Source organism: Ctenopharyngodon idella, chromosome 3, assembly GCF_019924925.1.
Source record: "Ctenopharyngodon idella isolate HZGC_01 chromosome 3, HZGC01, whole genome shotgun sequence".
Taxonomy (NCBI): domain Eukaryota; kingdom Metazoa; phylum Chordata; class Actinopteri; order Cypriniformes; family Xenocyprididae; genus Ctenopharyngodon; species Ctenopharyngodon idella.
The window spans coordinates 35,744,504-35,756,338 of NC_067222.1; the positions used below are offsets into that span (position 1 = coordinate 35,744,504).

Here is an 11,835-nt window from a genome sequence, read left to right on the forward strand (position 1 = left end):
TTCCAACATACATTGGGTTCATTTTAAGCAAGTAGTACAGTGTTTTTAAACAGTTGAGTTAAATAAAACTACCCAGCAGGTTGGGCAAACATTTAACCCAACCGCTGGGTTGAAACAACCCATTCCTGGGTTTGTCCATTTTCAGCCCAACTTGGGTTGTTTTTAACCCAACATTTTTTATGTGTATGTATATCTAATATTTTGGAATTTTGCACAGTTTCTGCTGACAACTTATGTGGCCTTTGCTCTTTAGAATTGTTCAATGTACAAGAAAAGGACTTTTAAGAGAGAGAGGTCATATTTTGAACAAAAAAAAATGCACAGAAAACGACATTGTAATATTGCACAGATATAAAAGGACTAGTCCTTATCAGAGACATAATAATAAGATTAACCTGAACCCGTCTTAGATCAAAAGTTGCACACTCCTGGCCTGCTCGTACACTCCCTGCCCTCACCATTGTCTTCTGAATGACTTCGCTATGAGTGCACACGGACACGCCCACCGTTCTGCCGTGCGTACGCATGCGCGCTGAGCTGTGTGCCATTTCCTGGATTCCTTGACAGGCCGAAATCAGGGAGCGAGAGAGCAGTCGGAGTGAATTCGTGTCGACTGTCCAGAGTCCGCGAATTCAAGTCCGTCCACCAGCTGAACAACCGAGAGCGAACATCCTTACAAATATTACCACAAGAAGCGGAACATCGTTTCAGGTAAATGAGGCCCGTGTCATGCCTTTTCCCGACAGCAGGGAGCGGACTGAACCGGCATCTTGAGCAAGGCCTTCCTGATCCTCAAATTTTACAGACCGCGAACATTTGTGTAACTTCGCTGGGATTATGACAGTGTTTACAGTTATGTAAGGTGCTACAGACTTTTATCTTTCATCCTGGAGTCTTTATTCCCGAATTCTATGAAATTTTACTTGAATTAAATCTGTTTTTCGCGTTAGCTTTCGGCTAATGTAGCAGGCAGACAGCTCCCGAACAGAAGCCCACGGCATCAGATATTGATCTTCTGCCTCACCCACACCCTGAAACCGGGAACTGACAGCCGTCATCTGGTTTTGCCGGTTGAGCAGGCGATTTTTGCTTCAGTATATGATTACAAACAATACAGTGCATATGTAGTTGGGGACATAGACTGATTGATGTGGTTTAGCCTCGGCTTGCCAGTTTATCAGTGCTGGTTTACGTTGTTTTGACACTAGGAAGCCATTTATAACTAAATCCAGAGTGCATGATTATCCACGATTGCGAGCGTGATACTTTATCACACTCGCAATAAGTAGTTCAATAAGCAAGTAATTAATGTCAATTAAAATTTGGCCAGTTCATATAATTCCTAAATAGATCAAAAAGAAGCCAAAACATCAAGCTTTGCACGTCACTAAGCAACGCACGCAGTGATAGCCGGACTGGATCAGCCTGTATGAGTGGACTGGAGCGAGAGAGAGAGAGATTCACCTCCTAGCTTTCGTAATCACTCTGCTCCAGCTCCACTTTAATTTCCTGCTCCTAGCACAACGGTGTGAGAAACCCTACATACATTTGTCATGCCAAATGAATACATTTAAATATCAAAACCGTTTGAACACAGCTTAGCAATCAAATATGGTTATGTTTCTTTTCAGGCTGAGGTACAAACTGATTGAAGATAATGTCACTCCACCAGTTTTTGTTGGAACCCATCACATGCCACGCATGGAACCGGGACAGGACCCGTAAGAAAGCTTTTCGTTGCTATTTATCCATAGATGTTGTCTGTATCCATGCTTTTTTGAACTAACGCCTCATCTCATCTCATGTTTTGTTTTTCATCGATAGAAATTGCTATCAGTCCAAACAATCACGAAGTCCATATATACAAGAAAAGTGGAAATCAGTGGGTGAAAGCTCAAGAACTAAAAGAACACAATGGGCACATCACAGGTAAAAGTCCCTGCAAACTGAATGTTACATTTCTTAAGTTACTCACAAACGTTATGTTGAAATGGCCTGTTAACCATTGTTTTTGTGTTCTCTTCCAGGCATTGACTGGGCTCCTAAAAGTGATCGTATTGTGACTTGTGGAGCGGACCGGAATGCTTATGTATGGAGTCAAAAGGACGGCGTGTGGAAACCCACCCTTGTTATTCTCAGGATCAACCGTGCTGCCACGTTTGTAAAATGGTCTCCACTGGAGAACAAGTTTGCAGTGGGGAGTGGAGCACGACTCATATCCGTTTGCTACTTTGAGTCTGAAAATGATTGGTAGGTCACAGTTGATATATTGGGTTTCATTGATTTTATTGCCTTCCAGGTCTTGTGACTAATATATATGTAAACTTTTTTTTTTTTTTTTTTTTTTAGGTGGGTTAGTAAACACATCAAAAAGCCCATACGTTCAACTGTCCTCAGTTTAGACTGGCATCCAAATAACGTGCTTCTGGCAGCTGGGTCATGTGACTTCAAATGCAGGTGCGACTTTGTATATTGAAGCTCGTTAACACTGTAAATGTCCCTGAGCATAGAAATAAATCTTTTATTAGCTGTCTGAATCATATTTGTGTGTTTGTTTCTTAGGGTATTTTCTGCATACATCAAGGAGGTGGATGAGAAACCAGCTCCAACCCCATGGGGGTCCAAGATGCCCTTTGGGCAGGTGATGGCAGAGTTTGGCGGGGCAGGAAGTGGAGGATGGGTTCACAGCGTCTGTTTCTCAGCCAGTGGGAACAGACTGGCTTGGGTCAGCCATGACAGCACTGTCACTGTAGTGGACCCCACAATAAGCTCAACGTGAGTATGTTTAGAAAAAAAATGATTTATGATTTGCTGTTGTAGACATTTTAAACCATCCTGGTTGTAATATGTCATGCTCATTAATGACTAATAGGATGTCTCTGTTTTGCAGGCCAAGTCAGCTGAAGACAGAATTCCTTGCCCTTTTGAGTGTGACTTTTGTTTCTGAGAACAACATTGTGGCAGCAGTAAGATCCTTTTTTTTTTTTTTTTTTTTTTGTTTTTTTTTTGTTGTTGATTGAAACATGTTTGTTCTGTTGTACTTTAGAGGCGACTGCCTTTTTCAGGACCTAATCTAGAGTGTTTTCCATTAGGGTCACGACTGCTGCCCTATGCTGTTCAGTTTTGATGATGGTGGAAACTTGACCTTCATATCCAAGTTGGACATTCCAAAGCAGAGCATCCAGCGCAACATTTCTGCCATGGAGCGCTTCCGCAACATGGACAAGAGGGCCACCACTGAGGACCGCAATAGCACTCTAGAAACCCTGCATCAGAACAGCATCACGTAGGCCAAATGATTTAAAAATTGTATATAAACATTACCGTTCAAGAGATTGGGGTAAGGTTTTTTTTTTTTTTTTAATGAATTCAATAAATTAAAATGAATTTGATCAAAAGTGAAAGACTTAGAAAAGATTTATATTTCAAACGCTGCTCTTTTGAGCTTTCTATTCATAAAATAATTCTAAAAAAACTATCACAGTTTCCAAAAAAATATTAAGCAGCACAACTGTTTTCAACATTGATAATAAGAAATGTTTCTTGTAATGATGCTGAAAATTCAGCTTTGCTATCAAAAGAATAAATTACATTTAAAATATATTTCAATACAAAACCATTATTTTAAATTGTAATTATTTTACAATATTACTGGTTTTACTGTAGTTTTGATCAAATAAATGCAGCCTAGGTGAGCATAAGAGACTTTCTTTCAAAAATATTTTAAAAAGTCATACAGACTCCAAACTTTTGAACTGTATATATAAATTATTATTAATTTTGTTTTTTTTGTAATTGTGTAGAGTTCTAATTTTTATTTTTACTTTGCAGCCAAGTGTCTATATATGAAGGAGACAAAAGAGATTGTCGCAAATTCTGCACTACGGGAATTGACGGAGCAATGACCATATGGGATTTCAAGGTTTGTATTTGTATTTTGTAACTTTTATGCCATAGATTTGCTTCCATTTTATGGCTTAAGTCACAGTTAACCTGATTTATGACCATGTTTGCTTAATTCTTTCCACAGACCTTAGAGTCTTCAATCCAGGGCCTGCGGATCATGTAAAACTCGCACCGATCTAGCATGACACAGCACAAGCAATGCAGCTTGAAGACTAACAAGGAGATTTCCGATAACACTTCTGAAAGTTTTTAAATAAAAAAAAAAAAAAAAAGCACTGAGCAGTGGTGTGAACTGATGTGTGACACTCTTAAAAATGGAAAAAACACTAATGGAAAAGGGGGTTAGGATCTTTGTTTTCTTTTTGTTTGTTTTTTTAAGAAAAAAAAATCTATGCCAAAGCTGGCACCCCAGCAGTGTGTTACGGTTGATCAAGATGTTCTGGCTCTCCAGAGAAACTGGAGAGGAGTTAAATTAAAAGGAGAATTTTATGTAAATGGTCTGCTAGAAATAAATGACGTATACTACACACCATTTGCGAATGTTGTCTCATTTTGTTTGATTCAATGCCTTTGTATCACTGAGATCGACTGCCTTTTCCATGCTAAGAGGAAACAACTTGGCTTTCAGATGCAACTAGAAGATTCATTCCACTAGAAGACACACATAAAGATTCATTCGTAACAGTTTTGCTTTTGTTAGTAATCATAAATCAGCTGTGTTGATGTAGGGCTTAAAAATGCAACAGAGGAGAATGTGAAGGGGAGTTAAACTGAAAACCCTCCTCATCAGCAGACAGCCGCCCACACAAGGAAGTGGTTATATGTTTCTAACAGGGAAGGGGAAGTAGAGCATATTTGGAGAGAAAAAAGACCAAGGAAATAGTTCATTCAGAGCAAAGCCAGCGTTTGTGTTGACTGCTCAGAGTCCACGAACTTAGGCTTCTGTTGCAGGCTTTGTCAACCCCCCCACATCTATCAGTATTTTTACGGTTTTCCGGGTAAGTAGAAAAACATATGGTTTTGTTTATCTGAATTTGGAAGATTTTTTTCAGCTGTGGAGCAATCTGCAGTTTTGGAATGCTGGTGTTTATGCAACCTCACTAACATGCACTAACATGCAAAAATGACATCTAGGAAGTATGTTTCAGTGAAGTTTTGTGACTTTAGCTGTAGCAAGATGTTTTACAGGTCTACCTAACATTTAAAACTCATTGCTGCAAGCTCCCCCTGCAGAGAGGACCGTTACATGTTTGAACGGAAACTAAGATAGTAGAGGTGTTTTATGTGTTTTTCTTGTAAGTGGACAACTAAGCATCTGGCTTTGTCACATTCCTTTCTGGTCTGGTTTTAATTTAGTACAAACATTGAGGGAAAAAATGTGTGCTTGTTAAAGACAAAAACCTTTTTTTCCAAGTATGACCTACAGAGATAGAAGTCAAAAGTTTTAGTAGGAAGTTCTAAAGTTCTCCATTTTAGTGATATGTCTCTACGGAAGTGAACGAGCTGTATGTAGTCATGCTGTAACCAGTAATTTGGTTTACCTCAAACATTGTTTTTACCATTTCATCTTAAGATTACTTCTAATTTTAATTTGCAGGAAAAAGCACTTAATCATGGCTTATCACAGTTTTCTTCTTGAACCTATCAGCTGCCATGCCTGGAACAAGGACCGAACTCGTAAGTTCTCATACTCTTTGCAGCATCTTTGGAGCTGTTCCCAGTCTCTAGGGCTAAAGATATCCTTCAGCCTCTGAACTGTGTAATCATGTGGGAGCATCATTGCTGAATATACAAATGATTCTGTCTCCAAAGCTCATTTGATCACGAATCAAGTATGTCTTTTTGAGGATTTTTTTCTGAAAAGAGACTTATGGGATGTGAACTTTGATTTTCATGAACTAATGTTTAACATTTCCTCACAAAGATGGTCTTTCTACCCATATTACTTGAATTTTTGTTTTTGTAAACTATCATGTGAACCACCATTTCGCTCTTGAGAGCCCATTAGACCCTTTACTGAATGTTTACATTATTCTGCTGAGACCTGCATTTGGGATAAGAAGCTGCACATCCTTCTGGAAAAGTACAAATACGTACATGGACATACATGCAGCATGCACACTTGTTTTTATGGTTTTCTGTGGTTTATAATGCCAGTTAGAATCCTACAACATTAAAAGTTAAGTGTGGCTGCTCTCGAAAAGCCAAATAAGGACTTTTATGTTTTAATTAAGTTTAAAAACAGTCTGTCTTTTTTAAAAAAAAGCAAGAAATATAAATGTCAAAGTTGTGTCTTTTCACTGCTGCTGCCCTGCTTTTCTTTCCATGCTGATGAGAGAAGCAGTAATGACTAATTCCCCCCAGACTTCCTGTTTTACCATGAATGGTGCTTTGTTGCTGATGTCGTATGTCTTCAGCAGACCGCAGAGCAACAGCGGGGAAACGAGACGGCTGAGAAAGACTTTTAGGTTTAACTGCTGCTGTTAAAACCATGCATGTTTTCTAGCTCACCTATGAAAAATGTGGGAGCACATCTGCTGTGGCAGGAAACAGACGCTGTGTCTGAATCCAGCATCAGGCCTGTCCCAATAGCCATACTTGTAGTCTTTGAACTTGGCCGCTTGTCGACATGACATGTTTCTGTTATTTGGACCAAGCGTTCAAGATGGCGTGAAGACAGCAAGTGTGTGTAAAACTTCTTATTACTCGATGGAACACACTTACAACATAGTGTTGTAAAAACACAAGTAAAGTTTTTATCGTGATCGTGTGGATGTAGTGTGTGTCAAGGGCAGTGAGCTTTGGCAATTTTCAGACCTAGGACAGACTTGCGCACTTACTTCCTGTTGCGTGTATATGTTCTCAAGTGGTCAAAGTTAGGATAGGCCCATTTTCTTTTAAACAATATTCTGCAGAAACACTCTGTCTGCAGGATTAAATGCATTTCCTTAGAATTTGTAACTACACTTTTACATTTTCTGAAAATGTAAATATATTAAATATTAGGGTGTTGCGGGTGGTTTCCAGAGAGTTTTTGAAATGCAGTTATTAAGGTGAATTAAACATTAAGGTCTCTCACCACTCCAAAAGAGCCCACCCATTGGTCCCTATATGTCGTCCATTTTAATGATAGATTATAGGATTTTTTAAATTTTTTATGTTAGTCAAAAATCCAAGCCTTACATTTCAAAGTTTTATAATTAGGTTAAAACACCCCTACACCTCAGTATAGTGATGCCACCAATAAACTTTAAACAAACAAGTACTAACTTATAAAATATTTAGGCTGTTATCCAATCCATCAAGCCCAAATACTTTTGTCTTGTATTTCTGTCTCCTTTAGAAATAGCACTGTGTCCTAATAACCATGAAGTCCATATCTACAAGAAGGACGGAAACAACTGGAACAAAATCCATGTGCTGAAGGAGCACAATGGCCAGGTTACTGGTAAGTTTAGAAGGTTAATCTGACCTACACGGTCACAGAGCATTGATGTGAACAAAACAATGTCATCCAAGACGTTTCCTCTTCAACCAGGCATTGACTGGGCCCCAGAGAGCAATCGCATCGTCACCTGCGGCACCGACCGTAATGCGTACGTCTGGACCCTAAAGGGAGATGTATGGAAGCCCACCCTGGTCATTCTCAGGATCAACCGTGCCGCCCGCTGTGTGAAATGGTCTCCTAAAGAAAACAAGTTTGCTGTGGGCAGTGGCTCACGTCTGATCTCAGTGTGCTATTTTGAGCAGGAAAATGACTGGTGAGTATCAGGCAATAGAAATGATACTGAGCCTCTTCTGGCAGAACAAAGCTGATGGTGGTTAATCTACTTATGAGGCAGATGGGCTCTCTCTTATTTTTAAATGACTCGGTTTAAAGCAGTGTTTGGAATGATAGGACTAGAAATGCACAGCAGAGGATGCTGGTACTCACCAGCCGCGCTGAATCTATTTCAACTGAGTCTTCACTTTCAGAATTTTCTATGTGCAACAATGCTGGGTTACAGGTTACACATTGAATCATGTGATGTGATAGCATTGAGCTATGAGGGACTACTCAACACGATGTATTGTATATCACAATCGCGCTGCTGGTCTGAATTTCAACAGCTGAATTTCAACAAGCAATCATAGACAAACAGCATGATTGAGTGAGATGTTGCTTTTGTACAATTGTTCAAAGTTAATAGTGAATAACTTACATTTTAGACACAATACTGACGGTTACTTAGGAACAATTTTCGTTGGAGGAGTGAGAATAGACAAATAAACGGTTGAACGAATGATTTAATAACTCACTCAATTGTTTCATTCCTGAATGAATCAATTTTTTTCAACAAATTAGTTAAATAAATGAATAACTCACTCATACATACAGCCACTTGTTTCCTGAATGAATCTGTTTTTTAAATAATCAGTTGAGTGAATGATTTAATGACTCATTCAATCATACATGCTGAATTCGATACTGCATAATAGACTATTTCTGCCATAAAAAAATATGGTAAAAGTAGTAAGATGCTAGTATGTGCTTCCATATTTAGCAACGGTCACTTGCCAGTTGCTGAATGAATCAATGTTTTTGAACTAATCATTTTAGTGAATGATTCTATGACTCACTCACTTGTTCAATTACTGACTGAAGCAGTAGGTGCTTTTCAGTTTGAAGGCTGTGTTTTAGTAAGGCTGCATATTTAGGCCGCCACATCATCAAGGTCTGTAAAAGACCATCACAATTTGAAAGATCCTTGAAAAGCAGCCATTGTTCATTCGGTATCCTCCATTCACCCACAATCCTTAGCACATATTCCAATTCACACAACAACAACAACAACAACAAAAAATAGTGGAAAATGAATCAGCACTAAGGTCCAATTTCTTTGTGTAATGCAAGACATAAAATGATTTTGGAGATGAAGGCATTACACATATACATTATGTAAAACACTGGGAGACCCCAGACTTTGCATTAATAGAATTCAGTTAATATAAGGATTTAAAGTATTTTTCCACCATTAATTTTAATAGTATTTTTGTGACACAGGCGTAAACATTTATGTATAGCCATCTCTCATTCTGTCATTTAATGCTGAGGCAGACTGTAGCCTTCTAATTGAGAAGCATCCAATGTTTTTGAACAAATCGGTTGATTGAACGATTCAATGACTCACTCATAAAGACAGCCACTTGTCCTCACTTACTGGTGTAACTATGTAACCTAAAGAAGGAGTCATTGAAGAATCCACAGCAACTAACAATGAAAAGTCCCAGTGTTGGATTGTTATATCAACATTCCTGCTCAGTTTGATGAACAGAACTACCAAATGTTGTATTATGAACTACATTTTATGATTTCTACAGGCATTTTTCTGTTGGACAGAAAATGTTTATTTACTGGGTGTATCTAAGAAGCTTAAAGTAGTTTATCATTATTCTAGGTGGGTGTGCAAGCACATTAAGAAGCCTATCCGCTCCACAATCCTTTGTTTGGACTGGCACCCCAATAACGTCCTTTTGGCAGCTGGATCTTGTGACTTTAAATGCAGGTTAGGTTGATTCTGATCTGTATTATTTTGTCTATTTTATGAATATGGCCTTTATATGAACTTCCCGTTTTGTTAAATGCCCATCCAGGATCTTCTCTGCTTACATAAAGGAAGTAGAAGAGAAGCCTGCTCCAACACCATGGGGCTCTAAAATGCCCTTTGGAGAGGTCATGTTCGAGTCTACTGGTTCTTCGGGTTGGGTGCATGGCGTCTGCTTCTCGGACAGCGGGAATCGTGTGGCCTGGGCCAGCCACGACAGCACCGTGGCAGTGGCCGAGGGAGGAAAGACTGCTGTGTGAGTATTGCCTTTCAAATCTGGCCTTCCACATACTTGCCTTTAAAAAATCATATTTACCCAATTATTTCTGTTCATCTTGCCAGCTGCACCAGTCTGACTTCAGAAACCTTGCCTCTTCTGTGCGTGACTTTCATTACTGAGAACAGCCTAGTGGCAGCTGTAAGTATCTTCAAATGTCAGACCTTAATGCCAGGGTGATCCATTTAGATTGTCCCCTGATTTTCATATCTTTTCAGGGCCATGACTGCTACCCTGTGTTGTTTGTCTACGATTCAAACAATGCAGCCTTGTCTTTTGGAGGAAAACTTGACGTGCCCAAACAGAGTGCTCAGAAGGGCATGACAGCCAGAGAACGCTTCCAGAACTTGGATAAGAAAGCCACCACAGACAGCAAGGAAGCAGTCCTTGAGTCTGTGCACAAGAACAGCATCAGGTACTATATTGTCTGTCTTCTAGTCTTGTTCCTTCAAATTTGTAATTTCTGTTCCACTTCAGCCCTAAAAACAAGTTTTAAACACTCCTTGTATTTCATCGGTCAAACAAATAGTTCCGCCCACAAAATCACGCCAGTGATGACGTATTTTTGTAGGCCCACGGTTCCCACGACAAACATGTTGTAATGCTCATCATGATAATCTTCATAAATAAACACAACTTTTATGAATTTTGAAGCCTAAATACAATCCGCAGAAGTAAAAAAAAAACTAAATGAACCAACACCACGGCTGCATGACTTCACCGTCAATAAGATTATGACAACTCTTTCAGTTTTTATTAAAAAAAAAAAAAAAAAAAGTACACTGAAGGAATAGTTAGAAAAGTTTGCTAGAGTGTAATTATAAACACATTGAGGCTGTAAAAGCAGACTAGATGAGTTTACATGTCCCCGACTCTGTAGCCACTTTTAGCCCCTTGTTAGCAACCTGTTTGCACCTTTTTAATACAAGTAAAAAGCTTTACAAATAACAAGGGGTTATTACTGATGTAGCTACTTTACGTTGTCAGAATGAAACATAAAAATATCTTGAGCTCTAACTAGAGACCTTATTTTAGGCATTTGACCAAAAACCCATTCAAAAAACCCATTGACTTCAGGAACGAAACAACCCGGAAGTGCTAAAATGCTAACTAGTTTGTGGGTTTTGGCCTACAAAAATGTGTCTTTCCTGACGTATATATCGATGATCCCTGCAGCACTCAATCTGCTTGTTAAGTCGTGATTTTGATTAAGCTGACGTTGAAATGCCCCGCCCAGTCAGGTTGCGCAAATAAACAGATTGCAATTCCGTTTGATGGCAATAGTGGCTCTGAAATTACACACTTCAACATCAAACATACATCTACAACGATATTATATTAATTCTTTTTGCTTTGTTTTTGTTCACTTCTTAGCCAAATCTCAATCCTTAATGGGGGAAAAGCCAAGTGTGCTAAATTCTGCACCACTGGTATGGATGGAGGCATGGCTATTTGGGATGTAAAGGTAAAACCTGTTGAACTCTTGTGCATTTCATAATCATTATTTAGTTTGTAAGCAGAGGTCAAAATGCATTAAGATGATTATAATTCTGTTTAAATCTCTTTCAGACCCTTGAATCTGCAATGAAAGACCTCAAGATTGTCTAGACAGCAGACTCCAGAACAAAATGTCTGCAGTTCAAATTTGCTTGCTTTTTAATAGGCTTATCCTTTTTAATGCAGTTTGTCTGTACGTTTTTACAAGATTATGTTTTGATGTGTTAAAAGTTTAAGGATTTTATTCTGATAAAATTCAGAAATCTGGTTCTGGATGAACCAAAAACTGAATTTATATGCTGGTCATAAATTGCTTTTCTTTAATTAGTGCAGGTACTTTGCATTGGATTTTAATAAACTGCAGTTGAAACTAATAAAATAAATATGACTACTTGCTGGGGTTTCACATGCTGAATGTTTTCCTGCGTTAACCCTGTACTTTCAATGCAACTCACTCTTTGTAATAATTATTTCATGTATAATGAACATTAAAGATTAGCACACCACTCTCTAAATTGAATATAAAAAGGAATGGAAAGGAGGGAAAAAAATCTCATTAAGATGCTAAAA

The 11,835-nt window shown here is 38.6% G+C and overlaps 2 protein-coding genes across 2 annotated transcripts; both read left to right on the forward strand.

Annotated features, from left to right (window-relative positions):
* The first annotated feature begins 500 nt into the window (after positions 1-500).
* On the forward strand, positions 501-4,433 carry arpc1a (actin related protein 2/3 complex, subunit 1A). Its single transcript, XM_051886597.1, has 10 exons — positions 501-711; positions 1,632-1,721; positions 1,825-1,929; positions 2,028-2,250; positions 2,350-2,457; positions 2,563-2,775; positions 2,891-2,966; positions 3,093-3,286; positions 3,832-3,922; positions 4,031-4,433. The coding sequence occupies exons 2-10, from the start codon at positions 1,658-1,660 to the stop codon at positions 4,067-4,069; spliced, it is 1,113 nt and encodes a 370-aa protein (XP_051742557.1). The 5' UTR covers positions 501-711; positions 1,632-1,657; the 3' UTR covers positions 4,070-4,433.
* A 239-nt stretch (positions 4,434-4,672) lies between these two features.
* On the forward strand, positions 4,673-11,659 carry arpc1b (actin related protein 2/3 complex, subunit 1B). Its single transcript, XM_051886598.1, has 10 exons — positions 4,673-4,904; positions 5,504-5,583; positions 7,250-7,354; positions 7,445-7,667; positions 9,345-9,452; positions 9,541-9,747; positions 9,834-9,909; positions 9,987-10,183; positions 11,143-11,233; positions 11,338-11,659. Exons 2-10 carry the CDS (start codon positions 5,520-5,522, stop codon positions 11,374-11,376), a joined length of 1,110 nt encoding a protein of 369 aa, XP_051742558.1. The 5' UTR covers positions 4,673-4,904; positions 5,504-5,519; the 3' UTR covers positions 11,377-11,659.
* The last annotated feature ends 176 nt before the right edge of the window (positions 11,660-11,835 follow it).

Coding starts and splice junctions, on each gene's coding strand:
- arpc1a (XM_051886597.1), top strand. CDS start 1,658: ATGTCACTCCACCAGTTTTTGTTGGAACCCATCACATGCCACGCATGG. Junction 1,722..1,824: donor ATGGAACCGGGACAGGACCC/GTAAGAAAGCTT, acceptor TTTCATCGATAG/AAATTGCTATCAGTCCAAAC. Junction 2,458..2,562: donor TCATGTGACTTCAAATGCAG/GTGCGACTTTGT, acceptor TTTGTTTCTTAG/GGTATTTTCTGCATACATCA.
- arpc1b (XM_051886598.1), top strand. CDS start 5,520: ATGGCTTATCACAGTTTTCTTCTTGAACCTATCAGCTGCCATGCCTGG. Junction 7,668..9,344: donor TTTGAGCAGGAAAATGACTG/GTGAGTATCAGG, acceptor TCATTATTCTAG/GTGGGTGTGCAAGCACATTA. Junction 10,184..11,142: donor GTGCACAAGAACAGCATCAG/GTACTATATTGT, acceptor TTCACTTCTTAG/CCAAATCTCAATCCTTAATG.